Genomic DNA, 27,922 nt, shown 5'->3' with positions numbered 1-27,922 from the left:
GTTTGGTCCGGCCCTAAGTTTTCACATTATCCGATCCGATATCGGATGTCGGACCGATATCCCGCCAACTTTCCTTCTACTTCCGATATCGGATCGGATAATGTGAAAACGCACTAACACTTGAAGGGACACCTCATACCTACTTGAGAAATGAACTAAAGTCTTAACCCACCTGATCTTACAGTATAAGAATACAACTTCCAAAACAAACATTGGTAACAATTTGAACACTAAGCATCTAGGAGCTATCACAAATTGGCAGTTTCGTTCCAATTAATCTTTAGTGACAACTTGGACAATAGTCTGTATAATTTTGTTTCCTTTTTCATAATTCAACAAATTCAGACAAGGATCGTTGATTTTCTCTTCAAGTAAGTTTATGAGTTCCACTCGTATCGTTTTCAGCATTTCCGCAACCTGAAATAAAGGTGAGTTTTCTAAGAAAAATAATTAAATACAGCGACAATCAAAATTATATAACAGCGCCATCTAGCGATATTAGTTTTAACTAGAACCATCCGCTGCTGCCACTGGATGTGCGTCACCCGTTAAACTGATGTTACAAACTGAGTAACTAGATGGCGTTTAAAAAATAATTGTTTTCTCTACAGAAATTATATTGAGATTTACAATTACATATAATAAAAAAACTACTGTTAAGTCAAAATATAAAAGTTATTCTTTTTGTCGAGGTTCAATTGGAAATCTGTAGGCCCATTTTTCTCAAAGCTGAAACCCTTATTCAAAATTACAAGCACACGGAAGTCTCTTTAATAAAACATTTTTTTCCATTTTTTATTTATGCTTTTTGGCGTGATTGATATACATATTGGTACAGTGACTGCCACGGACGGACGGGCGGACGGACGGACGGACGGACGGACAGACAGACATGTAAAAGTTGTAATTGTCATTTTATTCTCTGTCGATGTGTATGATCATTTTTTTTCTTACCTCATGTTTCTCAACCTGGAACATGATCCATCCATCTTCGAGGGACACGATAAATGTACCGTTATGCAGTTCCACTGAAAGATTGCAACCTGAAACAAATAAAAACTACGTAATATATGGTTTTAAATGTACTAATCTATATATAATATAACCAACAACTACTAAACACTACTCCCAAAAGTTTCAAAAATAAATAATTAATAGTGTTTACATATCTGGTTATTTTATCTTTAACTTGGAGTTTTCTAAAACCGTCACTTTAGTTTTTTAACATAATGCTCTTTACGGCACACTTAACATTGGCGAAATCATTATAAAAATGAAAAGTGTTGCCTGAAAGTAGTACTTAGTAGATTGAATTAAAATTAATTATTGAACAGTAACACCAAAGACATATATAACTCCGTGTAAACAGATAAAGCCTAAGAAAACCTACCTAAGTACCATACAGAAAAGGTACGGTGGACTAGATGGCATTACACTTTTGGGGTACGCTCAGATAGATGGCGCTAATATTAATATTTGACATTCTAACACATATCAAGCTAAGAATATGGGCCAAATTGTCAAAACTGAGGTTCAAAAGTTTTAAGCCTGTGTCAAGAGATGACAGTCTATGCACTGTGATTACACATTTTACTTCGTCAGTAACTCTCTATAATACTCGATCCACTTTGGTAAAACTATCAAATCTTTAAGTAAGTGAAGAAGATCCTGAATTAAAAAAAAAAAGTTCAAAGATGACGAAGTGGATAAAGCGCTTTATACTTCAACTTTTAAAATAATCAGTGGTTTTTCAACAAATTAAATACGAGTTACACGTCTCATTTAACGCTAGTATGTATATTTAAGTCCAAACTTCAGCCTTACGTTCTTATTATAAAACTAAAAATCACTCACCAGAAAACAGAACAAGCGGCAACTGCGGTACCATAGAACACTCTCGAATGAAAACTCGCGACGTTTTCACCTTCTCCTGATACACCAGGTACGGGCTGTTGAAGTAGCCAACGTTCGAGTTGATGGAGGAAGGGTGGAGCGCGACGTAACCATCGGTTTTCGTTTTGAATTTTAACTCGTCTGCGTTCGGTTGGCGGGGGATAGCGCCGCCGGCTTGCATGTGGAAGGACTTTTCTGGGGTTAAAACCTGAAATTCGAATGTAGAAATAATGATAACCGTTTGTAAACGATTTGTTTAAAAACAAGTTCTTCGTATTTTTTTTTTTTTCATTTTATTCTACCTGTACTAAGACATAGGACCCTGCACCAACTTGATTCGGGTTATCCCATAGTTACCTGGTAGATAATGCCTAGTGGCATTAAGTTCACCATTTTTACTTTTTATGTATTGTGCAATAACGTTTAAATAATTAAATAATGCAATAGAAAGAGCACTTTTGATGTTGACATATTGTTTATTTCACAGCTTAGGTAGTTATCTTCTGGGCGAGCTCACTCCATCGTAGGCCACGTTTTTGCCTTTGGCTAGTCTGTGGTCAAGAGTAAGCCCATTTATAATAAAAAAATAGAAAGAGCACTTTTGATGTTGACATATTGTTTATTTCACAGCTTAAGTTAAAAAACTTATAAGTTACCTTGACGACGTTAGGATACAACGCTGCACATAGAATAGCTGCCAAGAGCTTGTCATTGTCACCGTTAGAATTTAACTAGAAATAAAAAAAAACCTTAGTTACTATCAAAGTAATAAGTCTTATGGGATACTGATCTGGGGCAAGGCAATGGTTATCCATACTAATATTATAAATGCGAAAGTAACTCTGTCTGTCTGTCTGATTTTGATGAAATTTGGAACAGACAATCTTTAGACCCTGAGACAGAACATAGGCTACTTTTTATTTCGAAAAAAAGGGATGAAGGGGTTGAAAAAGAGGTTGAAAGTTTGTATGGGATTTCTTAATTTTAAAAGATAAAACCATGAAACTTTATATTTTAGCACTTGATAAGAAATCATTGAACATCTTGATAACGGATAGGGATAGGGATAGGGATTGGGATTGGGATAGGGATAGGGATTGGGATAGGAATAGGGATAGGGATAGCGATACGGATACGGATAATATGGGTATCGTTAGAGGGATACGGATAATCGGTCGGCGGTCTCTTACAATCAATGTGCTCTAAGACGATCGTTGTTTGCTTGCTTGAAGATTACGTTTGCGATAAGTATTAAGCAAAATGTAAAAATTTTTTAAGGGATAATAGAAAAAAGTACTTTTTACCCACCGATCATAGTGTCGAAATACGGGCTATGTGGGATGTTTATAAAGGTTTCCCCTGCGTATATAGAATTACCTACGCTGTGGTCGATGTGTAATATTTCTACAATCATTGCAAGCAAAAGTATTATGTGCAATCGAAATAATCGCAGATAAATATACCTACAGAGAAACTTAAGGATCCAAATGAAAATCTTAATGAATACTTTTATTACGCGGGCGAAGCCGCGGGTAAAAGCTAGTATTTTAATAATTTGACCGCTACGATTTATAAATAAATCCTGCTTGACTGCACAAGTATTGATATCTTGTAGCCGTTCGCGTTAGTTGACATTTCTGGCTATTAAAAGGATAAATATTAATCAAACTTAGAATCGCTAATATCAGATATCTGGCACGAAGCTTATAGCAGCCAGTAACCCCAACAGATAATGTTTGATGTCTCCCAACATGAGTAACATTTTGTGGGACAGGTAATGCAACTTGTCAGCAAACATTTAAAGACTAATATATGTGAATGTATTACCTGCTGTCCTGTAAGCGCAGCGACTGAGTCTTTCCTCATCTTTTTCCTCAAATCCGGCATGTCTGGTACGAAACCTATAGCGGCCAGCAATCCTAATAACTGATGTTTGATGTCCCCCAACATGAGTAATGTTTTGTGGGACAAGAAATGCTCATTGGCGAACACTAGCGCGGCGTGCGTGCTGCGTTGCATCGCTTGTTGCCATTTCTAAAAATAAATCGAAAATAGTGTAAGGACAAATCCTTATAGGTAAATGTGAAAAAGAAGGTAACTCGTCCAATGCTAAAATTATTTGAAGTAAAAGCAATTCTTTTAGGTAGTAAAGTATAGGTTACATGAATACCCTATAAGCTCTCAAAGTCGTCAGTTGGTCGCTGTTCGAGCACGAAAATTCTTTTCTTTTGGCATCTGCTTCACCCTGTGACAAAAAAAAGAAATATATCACCGAGTAATTAGATAACAGCAGCGGCTGGTCCATACAAGCCGATTCCCAACGGCTTGCCTAACATTGATTACTAGTAAAGGACATCTAAAGTTAAGGTAGGTTTCTTTTTGCTCAATATTGCCTAGCAGAAATTTTCACCAGCCGCCACTGCTAGATAATGAACAGGGACCGCAACTTTGGTGCCAGTGACGTCATTATGACGTTTAGTCCGATATAGGATGTTCTTTTAATAACATTGCAATACCTCAATTCTTAATAATGAGATATTGAGAACTGCTTGGTATTTGCATAAAAAAATAATGTTAACATTAAAAAACGATGCAAGTATTATTTTTATTGGCTTTTTTTACAGTAATGTAATTGTAACAAAAAATATTATTCTTCGTGTACTTAAATAAAACAACATATTAACAAAAGGTTGTTTTTTTTTTATACATTTCACACGTACATTCAGGGCAAAATAATTCTTTAACCTCTCGCCAATTCGGAAAATTGGGGTCGCACTGGTCATAATTCCTATAACCGCATACCGCATCTGGAGCAAATGTTGTTGACGGTCAACCATTCTTCATCTAAATTAATTTCTTTTGATGGAAATGATGCCAATGACTTTAAAAATAGCTCTTTCCGTAAAACTTCTGGCAATCCAAGATTCCGAACAATCCATATTGAAATCATGCTGTGTCATTTTTCCTCCTTCTCGTTCTATATGCTTTTTTGTTTTCAAATGTTTCTCTATATTACTTGCTTTTCCTCTTAAATATTGGTCACAGCAGGAGCAGTACATTTTTTCATTTTGTAAAATCAGAAAAGGAAATTTCTGCAAATACGGTTCCATAGCGAAACAATAATATTTCGGTTATATTTTACCAATGAAAAATAGTTAAACAGAAATTGGTTGTCATTTCCCACAATCTCGGTTTTAACATGACAAAGACAGTTATGTTTTTATACGTGGCCAGTACGTGGAAAAACTCTTAACTCAAGTTTGAATATCAGTAAACTAAAGAGGCTAATAAGTTGTTATTTGATTAAGTGTATATAATCTAGATAACAACACTCTGTATTTAGCTTGACGTCATACGTCTGTCATCGGCACCAAAGTTGCGGTCCCTGATAATGAAGTACGTAGGTACCTCTAGTTGGAAAAAAAATCAGCTGATCTCCCTTCCACATTAAAATGTATCAATACTACGCCAATAGTTTTACTGGCTGAACTATAAAGATTGATAATGTTCCTCCCAACTGTTGAGGCCAAATGCCATGTCCATTTTGGAGCTATTTGAAATCGTGACCTTTAACTACACAATCACAGTAAATATTATGTTATTAACCCACCCTTTTCCCAAAAGGCGCGACGAAAAGGCTCTTTAAGTCAATTGTATGTTTGATTTTTTTCTTCTTCTTGTTGTTCTGTGTTGCATTTGTAATTGTGTGTTATTGCAGCATTCAAATAAAGCTTCTATCTATCAGACAAGCGGCAACACAACAGAAGATATCACCAAATAACATCAGTTTTCCTATTCGCACATCAACTGGTAACGCTGCTAAGTACGCTCCGAGCGAGATAAGACCGCAGGTATTTGTATGAACACCTTTTGATGGCACTAGAGGGCGCTCTTATTATGCTTAGCTCATTTATTTGATAGTAAAATACCAACCTTTTTCCCAAAAGGCGCGACGAACGGACTCTTATGACTCAGACAAGCAGCCATTGTAAGCGCAGAATCAACACAACAGAATATAGCACCAAACAACATCAGTTTTCCTATCCGCACATCAACTGGTAACGCTGCTAAGTGCGCTCCTAGCGGTGTAAGGCCGTAAGATTTGTCCAAAGCACCAATATCTTGGAGGCGACAGAGGGCGCTGTCGATGCTCGGTTTCGTCGGCGGTTCTATCGTTTTTCCTGTAAATTAAAAATTAGAATTTTAAGAAAATGGCCAAAATAGTAAAGAACCAACTTCAGGCTTGTGCACCTTCCTTCGTTTTGAAAACATAACCATATGTTTGGACAAATTTGTGAGTGAAAAGTGTTTATTCACAGTCTACTAATGTCAGTGAGTATATCGAAATCTTTATTGTGATTTTGGGAGCCTTAAAAATAACTCCATTTAATAACACGCTCACATGTTACTAAATGGATAATACCAGTCGTGCATATATCTACGTATGTGAAATGAAAAGGTGGCCACACACTCTGGGCGTAGCGTAGCACGTACTTCTTCGCCTTTAATACCTACTTCTACTAAAGTATCTTCTTCTGCTAGACACAACAAAACTCACCTAAAACCTCATGCACGCTCATGTTTTGAAACAGCGGCAGAATCTTAATCTTCAACAGTAGTTGTTCCAACGGCACTCTATGTATCTCTGGTACAGGCTGTTCTAGCAAATGGTACGGATATCTATGTGACGTGTAAAGATGGACGCACCCACCAGGCATGACACGTACCTTTACTTAAACTATAGTAGTATCTAAATATAACAATAATGGCAATACAGCAGGACTCACCTAAAACCTCATGCACGCTCATGTTTTGAAACAGCGGCAGTATCTTAATTTTCAACAATAACCGTTCTAATGGCACTCTATGTATCTCTGGTACAGGCTGATCTAATAGATGATACTGATATTCTATGTGACGCTAGCATGACACGTACCTTTGATAATTAAACTACAGTATGTGCTAGACGCAAAAAAACTTACCTAAAACCTCATGCACGCTCATGTTTTGAAACAGCGGCAGTATTTTAATCTTCAACAGTAGTTGTTCCAACGGCACTCTATGTATCTCTGGTACAGGCTGTTCTAGCAGATGGTACTGATATCTATGAGACGTGTAAAGATGGACGCACCCACCAGGCATGACACGTACCTTTACTTAAACTACAGTATCTAAATATAACAATAATGGCAATATAGCAGAACTCACCTAAAACCTCATGCACGCTCATGTTTTGAAACAGCGGCAGTATCTTAATTTTCAACAGTAACTGTTCTAATGGCACTCTATGTATCTCTGGTACAGGCTGTTCTAGCAAATGGTACTGATATCTATGTGAAGTGTAAAGGTGCACACACACGCCAGGCATAACACGTACCTTTACTTAAACTACAGTATCTAAATATATCAATAATGGCAATATAGCAGGACTCACCTAAAACCTCATGCACGCTCATGTTTTGAAACAGCGGCAGTATCTTAATCTTCAACAGTAACTGTTCTAATGGCACTCTATGTATCTCTGGTACAGGCTGTTCTAGCAAATGGTACTGATATCTATGTGAAGTGTAAAGGTGCACACACACGCCAGGCATAACGCGGCCCGCGCGACCTTTTCGTTGCTTCGCGTTGGCACGAGACACCCAGACTAGCTCTAGGGATTCCATGTTGCGGTTTGAATCGAATCTGGGAAAGAAAGAATTATTTTAGAAAATTATGGTGTAATCTACCTACATTTAGCAGGTAAATTTCATATTTTTTATAATGTTTCAGTACGATATAACTATGTATACTTGTATAGAGATAAGTATTTGGGACTAATTTTCTTTCTCAAATCAGACTATTAAAGGTCACATTTAGATGATAACAGCTAGTACTGCTGCATTCACAGAGTAACGCTGATGATGAAAACGACTACTTACTGTAATGTTAAACTATCTTACATTACTACTGCGACATTGACGTCGTGGTATAAAAATAATGAAAGAAACATTCTGATCGCGACAATAAGGCTACTAACTCATTTTATCATAAATTAAATATAACAAGATCATACCATCCCATACATTAAAATGCGACCGCCTACGAACGCGCTTACACTCTACCACACATAGATGGCGCCACAAAAAGATGTCTTGTTGCCACCGATTATTTGTAGATTGGCCTTAAGTGTCAATTCCGAGTCGTAAATCATGTCAAAAGTGACACCTAACGCCATCTACAAGTATAATCGAAAACTACAAGACATTTTTTTTGTGACGCCATCTATGTGTGGTGGAGTGTAAGCGCGGTCTTAGGCGGTCGCATTTTAATGTATGGAATGGTATGCTCTTGCTATATTTAATTTATGATTTTATTTAGGAAATTGACATTAGAAATAGCGTCTCTCTTAAAATTTGCCAAATTGAGTTTGCCAGAGTATATGGTACACTTACCGTTTCTCCTTCATTCTCCCGCAATCCACAACGAACACACAATCGTCAATAGTGACAGAAGTCTCAGCGATATTTGTAGACAGCACTATCTTCCTCACTCCCTCTCGAGTTTTGCTGAACACCAAGGATTGCTCTTCGCTCGACAACGTAGAGTGGAGCGGTATAAGGATGTATTTACCGGTTCTGAAAAATTATTTCACGTAAATTCAATGAGAATTTTAATTAAATCTTAATTTTAATAATCACCTTTTTTGGGGATTTTGTAGCATTTGACATAAAACAGGTATACATTTTAATTTTACCATTCAAATTCAAATAAAACAATATTTTATGACGAATAGAACAGTTGCTATGCTTAGATACTGACTATACAACTCATAACCTAAAAGGGATCACCAAATCACCGGACCGGACCGCAATTTGTTGCGTGTCTAAAGCGGACTGCGAAAGTTCTTATCCTTTCAATCGGACCCTTGGCCTAAATCATTAAAGGTCGGACCTTAAATTCTAAAATGTTTGCTACAAAAAGTCCTGGATAAAGGTTTATTTTTTAACTATTTATCGAAGTTACTCATCAATCAATCATCAATCAATCAATCAATTATTTATTCGTGATAACTACAAAATACACAAGTAAGAAAACAGAAACAGCAAATAAAAAAAATTAAACATATAAGTTACCACGAAATGGTCCCGACTCAGCATAAAATGCTGACCCGAGCAGGGACCGGACAACCCCTTCCGCGCTACAAGCCTTTCATTGGGAATCCCTAACGTAAGGACGACCCAATCGAGAGACTCTCCCTTTCGAACTGCAAGCCCATTCATTTGACTAGCCCTTACAAAAAACTTAGCAAAACAATAAAGCTAGCCCTGTGCATTGGCTTACCGCTATCCGATACGGCTTGCAAGCCTTTAATAAGGGTTACCCTTATTTTAAGCGCTATTTATAAGGCTTTCCCTTTTGTTAAAGCGTAGTCGAGCCTTGCGTGAAAGAGACAGGATTACGAATCTAAGCTAGTGTAAGAACAGGAAGGAAAATGCGCTGTTGCCACTCCGCACTATGAGCCCCATTTTTAATTTTGCAACGAAACATGTTTTCGTTGGATAGAAGTAGAACACGGCTAGAAATTATTTTTAATGAACTGGGAGACAAGGGACTGATGGATCGCCTGATGGTAAATGATCATCGTCGCCCATAGATCAGTATGTATGTTCGTACGTATGAATGTATGTAGGTATGTATGAATGTATGTAGGTATGTATGTATGAATATAAATATGCGGCAAAAGTACTCGGCGCTCACCAACTACCTGTTCGTCCCGGTTGCTGGTGCGCGGAGGCAAAAGTCTTCCTCCGTGAATTGGGGCGCCGCTTACGGGAAAGAGGCCTAGACCCGCGCTCAGGGTCATTCCTTTTGCAGAGGCTGTCCATTGCCATTCAACGCGGTAACGCGGCGAGTGTAATGGGCACCTTTGCACCAGGGGTTGCGCGGGGAGGCCTCTTCCAGCAGGTTTTTTTTTGTTTTATACTCGATGTACGTTTTTTAGTTTTACAGTTATTTAAGTTTTTAAGTAGATTTAATTTCATTTTATTTGTAAGCTAATTTGTACCCCTTTTTAATTAAATAAGTTTATATTTCAGATATAAATATGTAAATATGTATGTATGCATGTAAATATACAGTGTTGGCCGAAAATCAATACAATTAACCATTATCATTACACATTGAAAACGTTAATTGCCAACATAAAAATAAGCCGTTTTCGTCATCCAACTCGCCTTGATTAGTTAATTGGGTGAGCAGTTTCTAAGATAGAGCTGATGCTGAACCCTGGCTTTTCCCAGGGGAACGCGGGTTTGGTTTAACATAGGCAAGCGCTGTTTTCGTCATCGGACTTGTTTTGATGAGTACTTGAGTGAGCAGTAACCAAGGTAGAGCTGATGCTGAACCCTGGCTATTTCTAGGGGAACTCGGGTTTCGTGCAACATAGGCAAACGCTGTTTTCGTCATCGGACTTGTATTGATGAGTACTTGAGTGAGCAGTAACCAAGGTAGAGCTGATGCTGAACCCTGGCTTTTCCCAGGGGAACGCGGGTTTGGAGTAAAATAGGCAAGCGCTGTTTTCGTCATCGGACTTGTCTTGATGAGTACTTGTGTGAGCAGTAACCAAGGTAGAGCTGATGCTGAACCCTGGCTATTCCTAAGGGAACTCGGGTTTCGTGCAACATAGGCAAACGCTGTTTTCGTCATCGGACTTGTATTGATGAGTACTTGAGTGAGCAGTAACCAAGGTAGAGCTGATGCTGAACCCTGGCTTTTCCCAGGGGAACGCGGGTTTGGAGTAACATAGGCAAGCGCTGTTTTCGTCATCGGACTTGTCTTGATGAGTACTTAGTGTGAGCAGTAACCAAGGTAGAGCTGATGCTGAACCCTGGCTATTCCTAAGGGAACTCGGGTTTCGTGCAACATAGGCAAACGCTGTTTTCGTCATCGGACTTGTATTGATGAGTACTTGAGTGAGCAGTAACCAAGGTAGAGCTGATGCTGAACCCTGGCTTCTCCCAGGGGAACGCGGGTTTGGAGTAACATAGGCAAGCGCTGTTTTCGTCATCGGACTTGTCTTGATGAGTACTTGTGTGAGCAGTAACCAAGGTAGAGCTGATGCTGAACCCTGACTATTCCTAAGGGAACTCGGGTTTCGTGCAACATAGGCAAACGCTGTTTTCGTCATCGGACTTGTATTGATGAGTACTTGAGTGAGCAGTAACCAAGGTAGAGCTGATGCTGAACCCTGGCTTTTCCCAGGGGAACGCGGGCTTGGAGTAACATAGGCAAGCGCTGTTTTCGTCATCGGACTTGTCTTGATGAGTACTTGTGTGAGCAGTAACCAAGGTAGAGCTGATGCTGAACCCTGGCTTTTCCTAGGGGAACGCGGGTTTGGTGTAACATAGGCAAGCGCTGTTTTCGTCATCGGACTTGTTTTGGTGAGTACTTGAGTGAGCAGTAACCAGGGCAGAGCTGATGCTGAACCCTGGCTATTCCTAAGGGAACTCGGGTTTCGTGCAACATAGGCAAACGCTGTTTTCGTCATCGGACTTGTATTGATGAGTACTTGAGTGAGCAGTAACCAAGGTAGAGCTGATGCTGAACCCTGGCTTTTCCCAGGGGAACGCGGGCTTGGAGTAACATAGGCAAGCGCTGTTTTCGTCATCGGACTTGTCTTGATGAGTACTTGTGTGAGCAGTAACCAAGGTAGAGCTGATGCTGAACCCTGGCTTTTCCTAGGGGAACGCGGGTTTGGTGTAACATAGGCAAGCGCTGTTTTCGTCATCGGACTTGTTTTGGTGAGTACTTGAGTGAGCAGTAACCAGGGCAGAGCTGATGCTGAACCCTGGCTATTCCTAAGGGAACTCGGGTTTCGTGCAACATAGGCAAACGCTGTTTTCGTCATCGGATTTTTATTGATGAGTACTTGAGTGAGCAGTAACCAAGGTAGAGAGCTGATGCTGAACCCTGGCTATTCCTAAGGGAACTCGGGTTTCGTGCAACATATGCAAACGCTGTTTTGTCATCGGACTTGTATTGATGAGTACTTGAGTGAGCAGTAACCAAGGTAGAGCTGATGCTGAACCCTGGCTTTTCCCAGGGGAACGCGGGTTTGGTGTAACATAGGCAAGCGCTGTTTTCGTCATCGGACTTGTTTTGGTGAGTACTTGAGTGAGCAGTAACCAGGGCAGAGCTGATGCTGAACCCTGGCTATTCCTAAGGGAACTCGGGTTTCGTGCAACATAGGCAAACGCTGTTTTCGTCATCGGATTTTTATTGATGAGTACTTGAGTGAGCAGTAACCAAGGTAGAGAGCTGATGCTGAACCCTGGCTATTCCTAAGGGAACTCGGGTTTCGTGCAACATATGCAAACGCTGTTTTGTCATCGGACTTGTATTGATGAGTACTTGAGTGAGCAGTAACCAAGGTAGAGCTGATGCTGAACTCGGGCTATTCCTAGAGGAACTCGGGTTTCGTGCAACATAGGTAAAACGTTTTTGTCATCGTGAAATATCTGAGACTCGTCTTTATGACTGGTACTTGGTTGAGTTGAGTAGTACCATAGAATCTGTCAAACTATTTCTGTTGATTGTTGTGAATTCTATGAAGATCGTTTGAAACAGAAATACTTTTCTGGTGGCAATCAAGCATACAGCGCGCACGCGCGTCTTAGTAGATAGTAAGTAGTTACCGCAGTCTATGGACGCTTGGAACTCCTAGTGTGTTACTATTAGTGAAATCGACTGTACTTAATTTTGATATTCAAATGGATATACATACGTATTTTTTTACACAAATAAAGTGTTTCATGTAAGTATGGCAAATTAATAAATGTGTTCTAACTACTTGATGTTAATATTCACTTCTGGTAAGATTTTTGTTCAGTTAATATTATGTTTTTATGCCTAACTTGAGATTGCATGAAATATTTCTATATTATAATGTACCGAAACCAGAGTTGCCCTAGATACCGCCAGGGCTCAGCTACAGCGCTGTCTTGGCTACTGCGCACCCAAGTCCTCGTCAAGACATGTCCGATGACGCAAACAGCGTTTGCCTATGTTACACCAAACCCGAGTTCCCCTAGGTACAGGGGCCAGCGGGTACGGGACCCGCATTGCACCGGCCCCACTAACCCCGTCGAGGGAGGGATCAAGCGTTTCTGATCCCTTTCTCCCTAATCTGTGTGGATGCCCTGTAACGTCGGGGCTGCCGGAGGGCGCCATGGTGGACAGAGGAGTCCCGATGATCCCATGACGCCCTCGCTCACGGCACAGAGGGCGAAACGCCGGAGTAGGGTTTAGTGGGTAAACCTCTTTCCCTCCCTCTCGACTAGAGAGGGGGCCGAAGGAGGGAGTCCCACACACCCCCCCTTCAAGGCCTTCCCGCGGCTGGGGGGACGGTGCGTAACGCATTCCCCACTCCGACAAAAAAAAAAAAGGTACAGCCAGGTTTCAGCATCAGCTCTATCTTGGGTACAGCTCACCCAAATACTCATTAAGACAAGTCCGATGACGAAAACAGCGTTTGCCTGTGTTACACTAAACCCGAGTTCCCCTAGGTGCAAACAGAGTTCAGCATCAGTTGGACTTTGGGTACTGCTCACTCGAGTACTCATCAAGACAAGTCCGATGACGAAAACAGCGTTTGCCTGTGTAACACTAAACCCGAGTTCCCCTAGGTGCAGCCAGGGTTCAGCATCAACTGCACTTCGGGTACTGCTCACTCGAGTACTCATCAAGACAAGTCCGATGACGAAAACAGCGTTTGCCTGTGTTACACTAAACCCGAGTTCCTCTAGATGCAGCCAGGGTTCAGCATCAGCTGGACTTCGGGTACTGCTCACTCGAGTACTCATCAAGACAAGTCCGATGACGAAAACAGCGTTTGCCTGTGTTACACTAAACCCGAGTTCCCCTAGGTGCAGCCAGAGTTCAGCATCAGCTGGACTTTGGGTACTGCTTGCTCGAGTACTCATCAAGACAAGTCCGATGACGAAAACAGCGTTTGCCTGGGTTACACTAAACCCGAGTTCCCCTAGCTGCAGCCAGGGTTTAGCATCAGCTGGATTTGGGTACTGCTCACTCGAGTACTCATCAAGACAATTCCGATGACGAAAACAGCGTTTGCCTGTGTAACACTAAACCCGAGTTCCCCTAGGTGCAGCCAGGGTTCAGCGTCAACTGCACTTCGGGTACTGCTCACTTGAGGACTCATCAAGACAAGTCCGATGACGAAAACAGCGTTTGCCTGTGTTACACTAAACCCGAGTTCTCCTAGATGCAGCCAGGGTTCAGCATCAGCTGGACTTCGGGTACTGCTCACTCGAGTACTCATCAAGACAAGTCCGATGATGAAAACAGCGTTTGCCTGTGTTACACTAAACCCGAGTTCCCATAGGAGCAGCCAGAGTTCAGCATCAGCTGGACTTTGGGTACTGCTCGCTCGAGTACTCATCAAGACAAGTCCGATGACGAAAACAGCGTTTGCCTGGGTTACACTAAACCCGAGTTCCCATAGGTGCAGCCAGGGTTCTGCATCAGCTGGACTTTGGGTACTGCTCACTCGAGTACTCATCAAGACAAGTCCGATGACGAAAACAGCGTTTGCCTGTGTTACACTAAACCCGAGTTCTCCTAGATGCAGCCAGGGTTCAGCATCAGCTGGACTTCGGGTACTGCTCACTCGAGTACTCATCAAGACAAGTCCGATGATGAAAACAGCGTTTGCCTGTGTTACACTAAACCCGAGTTCCCATAGGAGCAGCCAGAGTTCAGCATCAGCTGGACTTTGGGTACTGCTCGCTCGAGTACTCATTAAGACAAGTCCGATGACGAAAACAGCGTTTGCCTGGGTTACACTAAGCCCGAGTTCCCCTAGGTACAGCCAGGGTTCAGCATCAGCTGGACTTCGGGTACTGCTCACTCGAGTACTCATCAAGACAAGTCTGATGACGAAAACAGCGTTTGCCTGTATTACGCTAAACCCGAGTTCTCCTAGGTGCAGCCAGGGTTCAGCATCAGCTAGACTTCGGGTACTCATCAAGACAAGTCCGATAAAAAAAACCGGCCAAGAGCGTGTCGGGCCACGGTCAGTGTAGGGTTCCGAAGTTTTTCATATTTTTCTCAAAAACTACTGAACCTATTAAGTTCAAAACAATTTTCCTAGAAAGTCGTTATAAAGTTCTAGTTTTGTGATTTTTTTCATATTTTTTAAACTTATGGTTCAAAAGTTAGAGGTGGGGGGGGACGCACTTTTTTTCCTTTAGGAGCGATTATTTCCGAAAATATCAATATTATCAAAAAACAATCTTAGTAAACCCTTATTCATTTTTAAATACCTATCCAACAATATATCACACGTTGTGGTTGGAATGAAAAAAAAAATCAGCCCCACTTTACATGTAGGGTGGGGGGGTACCCTAATAAAACATTTCTGCCATTTTTTATTTTTGAACTTTGTTGGCGTGATTGATATACATATTGGGACCAAATTTCAGCTTTCTAGTGCTAACGGTTACTGAGATTATCCGCGGACGGACGGACGGACAGACAGACATGGCGAAACTATATAAGGGTTCCTAGTTGACTACGGAACCCTAAAAAGCAGCGTTTGCCTGTGTTACACCTGAGCAAAGCAGGAGCCTATCATAACTATAAGTATTTGGTATTGAAAATTGAACCTTATTTTATCTACAGCCGTTTCCATTAAACAGAAACGCGCAAATATCACACACAGTGCCGCCATAGGTAACGATCGTATGTTATTTCGTTCGGAGTAATGTGTGCTTTATGAGCGAGGTACAGGATTTAAACTCGCACGATATGATCTATAAGGGAAAGCAAATAAAACCCAATATAAGGCTCACCCTTATGGCGTTAGGCTGAGCCGATGTTGGTTTTGAAAGGGTATTGGGCTATTTTAGGTAAGCGCTTTCGTTAGGGCTTTAAAAGCAAAATGAAAGGGTATCGCGTCAAAAGGGTAGGGTAAGTTAAGCCTAACGAAATACCCATACAAAACCCCGTATAAGGGATAGCGGTCCGGTCCCTGGACCCGAGGGTCAGCGCTGGTCTTCCGTCGGGACCATTTTGTTGATCACGAACGCAGCTGTACGAACGCGGACCTGTGACATAGTGAACGCAGCGCAATGATAAAAACTAAACGCAGCGGCGAACGCCATCTTGTTGCTGCTAAGACGTCACAATATAACTTAAAAATTTTGATATTTAGGAGGACAGTGGATAATGAAAACTTACTTGGGACTAAACGTATGACTCTCAGCCAGTTGGTCGTGTAAACTCATGATCTCCGCTATACCGGGTAGGAAAATCAAGATGGCGCCTTCTCGTGGCCATTTGTGGTCCCCGTCCACTATGTATTTTAACGTGTGCTCTATCAGTTCCAAGTTTATCTGAGGACAATTTATCATAATATTAATGTAATTATATATGTGAGGTTCGTTCTATCGCTACATTTTGTCGTGACTGAATAAGCCTACAGAGATAGAGAACTAATCCGCCGGACGATATAGACACGTCAGTTCGCAAAATTGCTGAACGGCGAATTGGCGAACTGATGGTAAAGGAGAATCTGTGGGCCCCTTCTAATTTTAAATAAAAAAAAACCGACACAAAAACCCTTACTAAAGATTTATAGAAAATGGCTGGACTGTTTTTTTTATGAAATAGGCAGCAAACGAGCAGACGAGCCGCCTGATGGTAAGCAGTCATCGCCGCCCATGGACATGGATTTTGGTACAACAGGTCTAAAACACCGCATCCAAATCGGTTTATCGGTTTAGGAGCTACGGTGCTACACACGGACGACAGACACTCATAGCGGTCAAACTTATAACACCGCTCCTTTTGCGTAAGAGGTTAAAAAACAAGTGTAGCTTGGTTTCATGTTCAATTTTCTCGTCCTTGCCACCTAATAGTATTTTATACAATCGTGATATAATACAAAGCTTTTCAGTCGAGTACCATTTTTAGGTACGAGAGTGAAAAGCTTAATTATATCACTATTGTATATAATACTTTTTCTACGAGTCATCATCTTCATCATCAATGGACGGAAATATCATCATTCATGCAAGTTAAAATTAATGTTAATAGAGTCGTTCACCGTTGTATCAACATCGAATTACCTAGCAACCAATTGTTTGTAATAACTGTCTCTGATTGGCGGATAACGTGACAGATAAAAAAAAATGTGTTTCAGATGCAGGAAAATTTGCCAGGTATCGCAAATTAGTATAGAAATAGTATGAAGTTCTATTTTTGAAATTATTACAGTTAACTAAAGTCAACTATAATGATCTTATTATAATTGAGTCGGAACTGCCATAGAGTATCCAACACTGAAAAGTTAGCACTTATAGTTTAGTCTGTGGTGGCCTAATTGACATATTACAGTCGACAAGTAGAAAAAATATCATAAGAGACAGTTTTTCTAATTTCACTTTATTTCTCAGTATCCATAAGATGGTTGCACGTAGTTTTGCTGCCATTCGGATACCGAGCTACTACTTGTGCCCCCGTGAGGTTTTCGTCGGAAATGGACGTTTTGTATGTATGTATGTATGTATAAGCTTTATTGTACATAAAGGAAACAAAAGAGACACAGTTACAGAGTCAGTAATATACAATGTAGGCGGACAATGTAGGATTTTGGGAGGTTCCATGGAGGCTCGTACGTCACATATGCTTTTAACTCCATTTCGATGTTTGTTTTCTGTCTTTGTCACTTAAATTAAAATGAACAGAGATAGTACACTTACTTTCTCAGTATCCATAAGATACATGTTCTTGCACGTGGTTTTGCTGCACTTCGGATACCGGGCTACTACTTGAGCTACGGTAAGGTTTTCATCGCGAATGGACGTCCTGGGAGGTTCCATGGAGGCTCGCACGTCACACGCTTCTAACTCCGTTTCGAGATCGATTCTCTTGTCTTTCGAGTCGCCTACAACAAAAAAAAAAATAGAATATAACTTCTTATTCAAGCATATCACTGGAAAAGAAAATCAGGCGAGAAGCAAATTACATTTATCCAAGGACAAGCATTTTATAGCTTTGATTTTAGTTTATATTACTCTAAGCGAGTTATTAACAACTAGCTTTTGCCCACGGCTTCGCTCGCGTTAGAAAGAGACAAAAAGTAGCCTATGTTACTTTCCATTCCATCCCTTCAAATATCTCCACTTAAAAAAAATCACGTCAATTCGTCGCTCCGTTTTGCCGTGAAAGACGGACAAACAAACAGACACACACACTTTCCCATTAGTATGGATTTATGCGAATTTGGCGTATAATAACTAGCTTCTCTTAGTTGTTGTTACCAAAATATTTGTTAACTCTTTCAATAATTACCTTTTTTGACCTTTCTTCCATAAGGACCATTTTCTTCTAAAACGTAATTAGATAACTCCATAATCTCTTCCAAAAATATTTGCTCCACTGGAAACGTTCGACCTAGAAAATAATTAAAATTAATCATCTACCCACATCTACCACCCTCAGTGCGTTTTAACATTATCCGATCTGACATCGGATATCGGAAGGATTTCAAAGGCAAAAATCAATGGCGGCTTAAATGTATGGGATATCGGTCCATTCGGTCCTACATCCGATAATATCGGATTCGGAGATTTGAAAAATTTAAATGACTACCTAAAATGTTACTGCCCTCAAATAAAATAGGCTACTTGACTCTTTTTCAAAGTATGTCTTATATCATTAATTACTGTCTAATTAAACGAAAAAAAATAGTACCATATTTTATTACGACTTAAAAACCCGCAAAAAAAATATTTAAAGTTTACTTTTACTTGATCAGGCAAAAACAACATCAGCCATATTAATCTATAGAATATCTATGACATGACGTCAGTATATTTAGAAAAAATATTTCACATTGTCACACGCGTCAACGACTATGAATTTTAATACAATAGAGGTTGCTTCTATGGAGATCAGATCACTACCTCTAATTTCCATAGTTGATCTGAATTATGTGACGTCACTCCATTGGCCAACACCGTTTTCGGAGTCCATAATTAAAAAAAAACATACACACATGTTTAATTAAAAATACGCAGTCATCACGCACCAGGGTGTCCACTACTAAATCCAAAAAAAATCCCTGACTTTTCCCTGACTTTCCATGACCATTTAAGAAAATTTCCCTGACCAAATTTTCATTCTATGATGATATTTTTACCACGGTTGCTTAAAAACAATTTTTTTTTTTTAAAAACCCGAAGAAAAAGCAGTTTTTTTAGGGTTCCGTTCCTCTTAAAGGAAAAACGGAACCCTTATGGGATAACTCGTGCGTCTGTCTGTCCGTCTGTTACAGTCAATTATTTTCTGGGATATGTTTGTTTTCTAAAGTACGAATTATAAAAAGTTGCAAGGGAGTTCATACTTTTATATTAACTAGGTATTTTCCTTTATGTTAACTATTAAACTTGGCTATACCAGTGCCGGCCCGTGCACTCTCAATCAGGGACATCATGGTAGAGCGAGTTTGAGTTTCGGCGCCCTTGGTTATTTCATGCAAAAATATCGCGAGCGCAGCGAGCGCGAAATTTTTTCCCCTTTTATACGTCCCGTAGTCGTTATTTTGTATTTAACTTAGCAAACAAAATGGAGTACCTAGTCTATCAGAGCAGAGTCAGGAAAGCAGGCTTGAAATGAAAACGAGATTTCAAGCGTAATGTGAGCGCGAAGTTACAAAAATATATTAATTATATAGAAATATTATACGCGAGCGAAGCGAGCGCGAAATTTTTTCTCTGTTGTCAGCATCGGGATGCCCATTTAGGTGTTTTGCCACTACATGCCTTTAGGTTTCTAAGTGCTTCATCGTCACGCTAATTGCTATGCTATGCTCCTTTGACTAATACAAAATTGCGCCTCTATGTGACGTTTTGCGCCATAGGCTTTATGAGGAACTCCGCTTTGGATTGTCGGATCGGATAAATAATTAGAATTTGGACAGCGACGTAACGTAACTTTGTCTTTGTCGTTGTCACATCGCCCTAGCAAAAGCACCTACCTTATGAATGTTGTACATGGTGACATTGTGGTGCAACTTTCCAACTAATCTGAATCACAATAACTGAATTTATACCCGATCCCCCTCGCCATTTTGGAATATGAGGGTGGGACACGCAAAGTAAAAAAATCTGGATTTTTCCGCATTTACGATTTTGGGCCGGTTAAATTAAGTTTAAGCATGAAGATATCCCCATTAGCAATCACTGGGATGGAGGTCAGGTACTTGTAATGAAAAGTCTAAAGTGTCAATTTAAAGTTGCCTTAAAATCACTACCGGGAATCCATCTTTGCTGTCATGAATGTGGCTAACCCAAGAAATCATATTATTTTTTCAATACTTTTTGATTTTTTTTCTTGGTGTCAAATTTTTCCCTGACCTCCAAATCATTTCCCTGACTTTCCCTGACTTTCCATGACCACTATGAGCTTCCCTGACTTTTCCCTGACTTTCCCTGACTTTCCAGAAAGTGGACACCCTGCGCACTTTTAATGCCCGCAAGTAGGGATGTACCGACTAGTCGCCGACTAGTCGGGAAAGCCGACTATCCGGCCACATTTGTAGTCGGCGATTAGTCGGCGACTAGTCGGCAAAAAGGGCCGATTAGTCGGCACTTCATTAGTGATAGAAAAACAGTACAAAATTAAATTACCATCTGAAAATTATGGTTGTATTATGTAACTATTCGTAATTCCTATTTTTTTTGTCTAAATAACAAATATCTGTATTTATCACAGAAATAAATATCCCACCTAGGATTATCGACTTCATAGGCAGGATCACTACCCACTAAGCCAAGCCGGTTGTCAAAAATGGAAAATGTATATAAACATTGTCATGAATGAACCTTTGAACTTGCAAAAAATTATGAAAAGCGCGTTCGAAGGACCAAAAATGACATTCAAAATGTGAATTTAGACGAAAATTAAGTTTTGGCCGACTAGCCGACTAGTCGGCCGACTAATCGGTCACCCAAGCACCGACTAGTCGGTAGTCGGCCTACTCGGCCAAATCAATAGTCGGTACATCCCTACCCGCAAGCTATAAATATTGATTTCTTAAGTCAAATACTACAGAAAACAATAACTTGATGTGCTAAATTCGATACGAGTCTAGTAGCCTATTATTGGCATTGTTAAATAAACTGTAACATATAAAACCCTACTATATTAAATATTCAAAAGAACCTGGTATCTCCAGAACTGGAACCTTTTCAAAGTAATCAGAAAACAGCTCAGCATTCAACGTCGCACTCATCAGTATGACCGTCAAATCCTTCCTCACTTTGACAAGGTCCCTCAGGATGAGTAAAAGGAAGTCGCTTTCTTCGGATCGTTCGTGTACTTCGTCGACTAGTATGTGAGTGACTGATTTGAGTTGAGGGTCGTATTCGAGTCGGCGTAGCAATATGCCTGTTGTGCAGAATGTTAGGCGGGTTTTTGATGATACTTTACTTTCGAGGCGTATCTGTAATGAAATGTTTGGGTCATTTTTTTCAAAGTTGTCCACCCCATTTTTTTTCTAACATGGGTATTTTTTACGCGATTAATACTCAGAATCGCGAGGTCTTTCGATCCTGATAGGAGAAAAAAAATGTCCCAAGATTTCCATACATTTTTTCGAACCTTCCATTCCGTTACCGCCACACAAAATGTATAAAGAAAAGGTAACAGAACGGGAAAAAACCTTGGGACACTTTTTTTCTCCTATTAGAATTGAAAGAGCTCGCGATTCTGAGTGGAAACCACATAAAAATTTCCAAATCCAAAAAAAGTGGGGTGGACAACTTTGAAAAAATGGCCCGTTTGGTAAGTTTAGGTACAGTATGATTTGCTACTTGGATCTATCATGAATAAACCCTAAAATCGCCCATCACTAGGGTTGCATGAAAAAAAACCGTGAAAAAAAAACAGTTTTTTTTCTGGATCATGTTTTTTTTCTAAAGTACGAAATCTCAAAATGTGCAAAGCAATTAATACTTTTATACGGTTTTTTAGACTTAATGTTAACTATTAAACACATTTAATCAAATAATTTTAATTTCTGGTCTTATAAAAGTAACATTTACGAAATCTGTAGTTGGTAGTTATCACTATTTACTGTTGGTAACACCACCACCTCTCCGCGTTGCACGCCGCATCGGGGATTTCCCAATAAACGTTAGTATACTGAATGTTAATCGAATTAAAATGTACGTTATTATTATTGAAGCACGTTAGAACTCATCACCCACCCTAATTTCTGTATTTAGCACTCTGAGAGAGAGTACCTATTCTCAGGTAGCAACCCCAATCGTACCCTTTTAGACTGCTTACACACGATCTTCAATTAAGATCATCGATTAAGCAGATAAGAAATATTGTAAATAAATATTTGTTAAGGATAAGGCAGTCTGACGACGCCAATTAATATGGTAACTAACCCTTAATTATTACATGCAATAACTATTATACTTACTTAGTCATAAGAGACAGGACTCCTTAACTCATAAAGTCTTTATTAGTTAAGATTAGTAGTTAAGTATAAACACCTAATTTGTAATTATTTATAGAAATAAACACTTTAATTATTTTTTTCACATTCCTCCAACCTTTGTCGAAGTTATCCCCCAAATTGTCTAGCATGACACTTCTATAATTGATATGTCTGATACCCCACAATGTGTCAATGTCAAGTCAAGTCACCCTTAATTTAGCTACCCTGTCAGCTAGCATCTCACCATACTCCCAACTCTAAATAAAGTTATCCAACCAAACATGTATATCAGTAATCTATAATAGTTGACATACCTGATACCCCACAACTTGTCCAGTCTTCTCAACCCTTTCTTCAGCGACCCTGTCAGCTACACCAATAGCGGATATCCTCCTTGGCTGCGTACATACAATCTCAACGTGGTCCCGACCGCCTTTATTGAAATTGTCTAGCCAATCGTCCAGGATGTATTGGGGGACCTGTGTGCTCTTGCCGCAACCGGTTTCGCCGCTTATTACTACTACCTGTTAAAAAGGTTATTTTAATATTGATTTTGGGTCAAATATAACTATAAGTCAAACGCGATTAAGTCCCGTGGATTTCTAAAATTATGGGGTTATTTTTACTAAATAGGTTAAGGCTGACTGTCCTTCCTTTCAACAGTCATCTACTGCTCTCCGAGACTTTTCTAAAAACCCCTTACTCGATAGGGATACGACGTTATATAAGAGAGTTCTTATGACATATTTTTTGTTACATCATCAGATCAGCTCCATGACTCCATAATATTGCATTGTCACGTGATTTACATATGCGTGCAAAATTTCAGCGAAGTTGGTCAAATTTAGCTTCTATGTTTTGACCCAAACTAACATACTAACAACTCTAACAAGGCAAGTAGAATAAAAGCTTGTAATAAGACATGAAGACTTACTTGTGATTTCTTCATCGCGTTCAATATCTCGTTCTTTTTCTGCCAAGCGGGCAATTTTCTCCTCCCAGACATCATTTTGTTATACCTATTGTTGTCTCTCTTCTCCAACCACCGTTTCGCTATATCTGTGTTCTCTTTCAACAATTCCTCAAAATCAACATTTGCTCTTTTGTCTTTACCCTCACCTTTCTTATAATGTGACGGTTTTTTCGCATCAACATCAGAATTTTCTATTAACTGAGCGAAAAGAGCGTCTGATGGTTCGGGAAAATTTCTAGTATCAAATTGTATAAAATTTAATATATCTTCTTCATTATTTAACAATTCTACTAATGAGTATATACTGGGTATACCATCTTGTGCTAATACTTTCGCTTCTTCTATTAATCTAGCCGTTATCCTTAAGCAAGTTAGATCAGGTATTGTGCTAGTTTTGACCTCCGTTTTAAAGAAAAGTAAAGGAGGTTCATATGGATACACCGTGTCTTCTGGGAACCTGATCTCCAACTCATAGGTTATTTTGGAGTTTTCCTCTTTTTCTACTTCTTTAATTGGTTCTACATTGACTTCATGAGAGAATTTACATTTAGCACCAAATCTGCAAGGGCCTTTTAGGAACAGTTTACAGACTTCTTTTTTCTTCGTTTTGAAATTGCTGTTGTAGTTGATGTTCTTTTTTGTTTTCAGCGCTTCGACTTCTTTGCTTTCGTACATTTTTGTTAAATAATCTAGGCTTAATTTGAGATTCCAGACATTGTTTTCTTTGAGTCTGAAGCTGGATTCGTATATGGATTCTAAGACAGCTTTCTCGTCATTCCTCATTTCGAGTAGCTCTCCTTGTGTGGGCACATTGTCAGATTTCTCTTGGCGCTCTACTTTGAAATATTTGTAGAAGAGTGTTTCTAGAGCCTTTTCTACGCTTTCAGCCGCCATTTCTAATGCTTCTGCACAGTGAGCTTTATGAAAGTGATACCTGAAATAAAAAAGTAAGTAGGTGCATTGGGGCAATTTCAAAGTACAGAAATTCTCGGGTAATTTCGAAAGGGGAATCTTGATATGATGGAATTAATGGTGATTTTTATGTGACTTTAGAAATTAGAGGATTTTCGAAAATACCCCAATGCACCTTGCATTAGGGTAATTTCAAAGTAGAGAAATGAACGGGTAATTTCGAAAGGGGAATCTTGATATGATGGAAATAGTGGTGATTTTTATGTAACTTTCAAAATTACCCCAAGGCACCCTATTTTAGTTTTAGGGGGTAACATTTCCCTACTGCTCATATCAATAAGCTATTCTTTTAAATGGAAGTAATACTATATTACCATAAAATTACTTGAATTTAGAACCTAATAAAATTAAAGGCCAGAAATATTTATATGTTTGTAGATCATCTATTTGTTGGTGAGTGCAATTTTGGGTCTATTGTTGAATTCATTTTATTTATTGTTAGCCTTTTTCCAAAAATATATTTTCATAGAATAAATCTATAGCTACGATAACCAGTTCTGTGTGCCTTTGTCAAAAGTCTCAAATGTTGAATTCATTATAATAATGTAAAAAATACACACTTTTCCAGCTTAGCCAAAGCGAATGCTCTGAGCCGTGCTTCAGACGTCTCAATATCAGGTTTATTATTGAGTGAGTAGTCGCAGCCTCCCTGCACCACTAGGTTGCCTCGCTCCATCCAGTACCTGTTGCTGAGGTTTGTGCCTTTATCCTGGAGAATAACAAGTTATCATTTAAAACAGAACGGACTAATAGGGTCCATGAGTGTACTGAACACAATGTAACCTTTGTAAGACCATTTGCAAGGCAAGAAGTAAATTCATGAATATGAAAAATATGAATATGCCGCAGTACCAAGTGGCAGTAGAGCAAATCTGGTAACATTATCATTCTTTCTTAAATAATTTATAGAAAGACAATATTTAAAAATTATATATTTTTTATTTGACTAGGCCAGACCACAGAATTACAGTTAAACCAGAATGAGTAGTTAGGTCAAAAAGTGTGTCCACATGAGAGGGCATTGTTTGGGCTGGTCCCTCTCGCACTTACTGACAATGTCAACATTATTCAGTGACGTCATCACTGTCATAGATTGGGGATACCAGTCAAATTGGGGATACTAGTTACTACAAAATCTACTAATACCCAATTGAAGGTATTTTTTAATTATACAAATCTTTGATTTATTGGCATCAAAATAATTACATTATAATTATTTGCCAATTCTTTAAAATATATCGAAATCCTAGTTTGAATATAACACTAAAATAATATAAGAAGTTATAAAGTCAGGTAATATACAGATAAAAATACTATGGTAACCTCATTAACACTGATACAATCTGATACAATCACCTTTCGGTCTCAGTGATAAGGTTCAATTTAGTATGGCAAAAAGTAAAGGTCTTTGGGCCAGACACATTGTCAAAGTAGATAATATTTACTTAGGCCTCTCATTGTAAAAAGACGATAATTATTTTATTGCCATCGGCTCTTGTTCTAAATATTTGACACAGTTATCAGTTGGGAATTACCATTGTTATGTAACATCAAGTAGTAAGATTTTATATACATTAAGGTATCTTACCTATAGCTTAATTTATTGATCTCGTTAGTAGCCCGTGTGGTGACGGGTTAAGAATTTCACCACTCCCTTTCTTCTCGTGGGTGTCATAGAGAAGACAACTGTGGGATATGGGTTAAATTGTGGCTTAGGCGAGAGGCTGGCAAGCTGTCACTGCAATGCCACAATTTCGTTTTATTTCACCCCCTTTTTGCCAAGAGTGGCACTGAAACTTCAGTGGTTCATGTGCTCTGCCTAACCCTTCATGGGATACAGGAGTGATTGTATATGTATGTATGTATGTTAGTAGTAGACTGTTCTTACCTTATAAAGGCCAGCACTGCCAAGCTTGAAGTCCGGACCATGTATATATCTTAATGTATCAAGAATCAGCTTCTGTGAGTCTGGATTTAAACGGACCGTCTGCATAGTCACTTTTAAGTGCGGGTGTGGATCTTCTTTTGGCTCCTCTTTGACTTTTCTGAAATCAAAAGAATATATTAAATAATATTTTTAAAGTGGAGACTATTGTATACACAGTGCCATATTAAAATGACCTTATAAATAATCTAGTTTATTTGCAAGAAAAAGCCTGCATTGTGGACTCACAATTCTCATTATATTTTATCAATTTAATAGCCTACGCTTTTTCAGGTGGCCACTAATTCAAATCAGCAATCCATTTTGTTCTAAACATCCAATGATGACATCCGCAACAGGCTTTTCAGTAACAATCTGTTAAAACATCTAATTTTGTAACTAACCTACTAAATTAACAATAAAAACAATTCGTGTATGCCATGGTAGTGCAAAGTTCCATTTAGTGCAATATATTTTCATATTAAAAGGATTTTTTTATAAACAATTGAATTAAAATGATTGAACCAACATTGTGAAATAGAGGTTACCTTATTCGAGCGTCTACAGGCTCCCGTAAGAAGCAGTCTTCAGCCAGCTGCCTGCTTTGGTAATCCATGGCGAAGATGAAAGGTTCTGAAGATGGTAAGTAAGGAAATCAAATAAATTTTGTGCTTGAAGACGTGGGAACAATCGCCGAGCACAACTCTTTAGAATTACAGATTACAGAGTAGTACTTAAGTTCCACAGCGTTTTATTATATGCGTGAAACTAAAAGCGTCTTTGTCACGTTGTGTTAAGGTTGTAATTGTCATACCATAAATTACAGTTTTAGATTTAAAATTGCACTACTCGCTTTGTCTTGAATGTGTCCAAAACGTCAACGTCACTGAAAGGAAGCTGTCAGTTGACAATCGCGTCAATGGCGTTTTGTTATTGGATAAATTAAAATAAGACAGTCAAGCAAATCTTTGTCACTAATGACAAAGTTGAAAAGTGTATGGGCGCATATTCAAAATTTCTGTAAACATTAAATCTTCGCCCCAACATTTTTTAAATATTATGGCTCCTCGATGATTCCGCTACGTTGAGGTTTAGGAAAGCACGCGCTATATTTAAAGGCAAATTGGCCGGTGACCCTACATTTTTGCTTGACATGATTTGCTTGACTGTCTGAAATAAGTAAAAGAATTAAGAGGACTTTCTTCCAGCGCGCTGAGAAGATATGAAAATAGGCCCATGGGAAGTAGAGGACCCGCGGTATAAAGACACGAAAACTAATGGCGTAGGTAAGTATCATCTAGGTTTGATCTTGGTAGTTATAGTTATGCAGTGGTGCTTTGCATCACCATCTATACCTTCATACCACTTAGGCCGATAGTCCACTATTATATGTTTATCATAGAAATATGATCATAGATCTATAATGCCATTATGCCTCCCCTTTTCTCCAACGTGAAGAAAAAGGACTATGATCATATTTCTATGATAAACATATGATAGTGTAGTAGAAATTAAAAAGTGGCAACATTGTAGTGTCATCCCTTTCAAATCAATTTGTGTGAGAAAACGAGACGACACTACGATGTTGCCACTTTTTAATGTCTACTCTTTTTGGTCAGTCTGTAGTCAATGTTTTACACCT

At 39.2% G+C, this 27,922-nt stretch overlaps 1 protein-coding gene across 1 annotated transcript; it reads right to left on the bottom strand.

Moving 5' to 3' along the window:
• On the bottom strand, positions 1–26,983 carry LOC125235423 (putative ATP-dependent RNA helicase DHX57). Its single transcript, XM_048141981.1, has 18 exons — positions 26,829–26,983; positions 26,245–26,401; positions 24,917–25,065; positions 23,346–24,318; positions 22,726–22,935; positions 21,124–21,403; positions 18,250–18,351; positions 17,658–17,842; positions 16,135–16,289; positions 8,328–8,510; positions 7,328–7,578; positions 5,827–6,074; positions 4,064–4,138; positions 3,721–3,927; positions 2,550–2,624; positions 1,855–2,101; positions 955–1,043; positions 1–417 (listed from the first exon to the last, which is right to left on the bottom strand). The coding sequence occupies exons 1-18, from the start codon at positions 26,894–26,896 to the stop codon at positions 274–276; spliced, it is 3,798 nt and encodes a 1,265-aa protein (XP_047997938.1). The 5' UTR covers positions 26,897–26,983; the 3' UTR covers positions 1–273.
• Positions 26,984–27,922: the final 939 nt, after the last annotated feature.

The sequence above is a fragment of the Leguminivora glycinivorella genome, chromosome 17, assembly GCF_023078275.1.
Source record: "Leguminivora glycinivorella isolate SPB_JAAS2020 chromosome 17, LegGlyc_1.1, whole genome shotgun sequence".
Lineage (NCBI taxonomy): Eukaryota > Metazoa > Arthropoda > Insecta > Lepidoptera > Tortricidae > Leguminivora > Leguminivora glycinivorella.
The sequence above is the reverse complement of the archived record's forward strand: the minus strand, read 5'-3'. Positions and strand labels throughout refer to the sequence as shown.

Excerpts from the sequence above, each read along its gene's own strand:
- LOC125235423 (XM_048141981.1), bottom strand. The coding sequence starts at position 26,896 with ATGGATTACCAAAGCAGGCAGCTGGCTGAAGACTGCTTCTTACGGGAG. Across the intron at positions 3,928-4,063 it reads CGACTTTGAGAGCTTATAGG|AAATGGCAACAAGCGATGCA; the intron begins GTATTCATGTAA and ends ATTTATTTTTAG. Across the intron at positions 1,044-1,854 it reads GCCGCTTGTTCTGTTTTCTG|GTTGCAATCTTTCAGTGGAA; the intron begins GTGAGTGATTTT and ends TATTTGTTTCAG.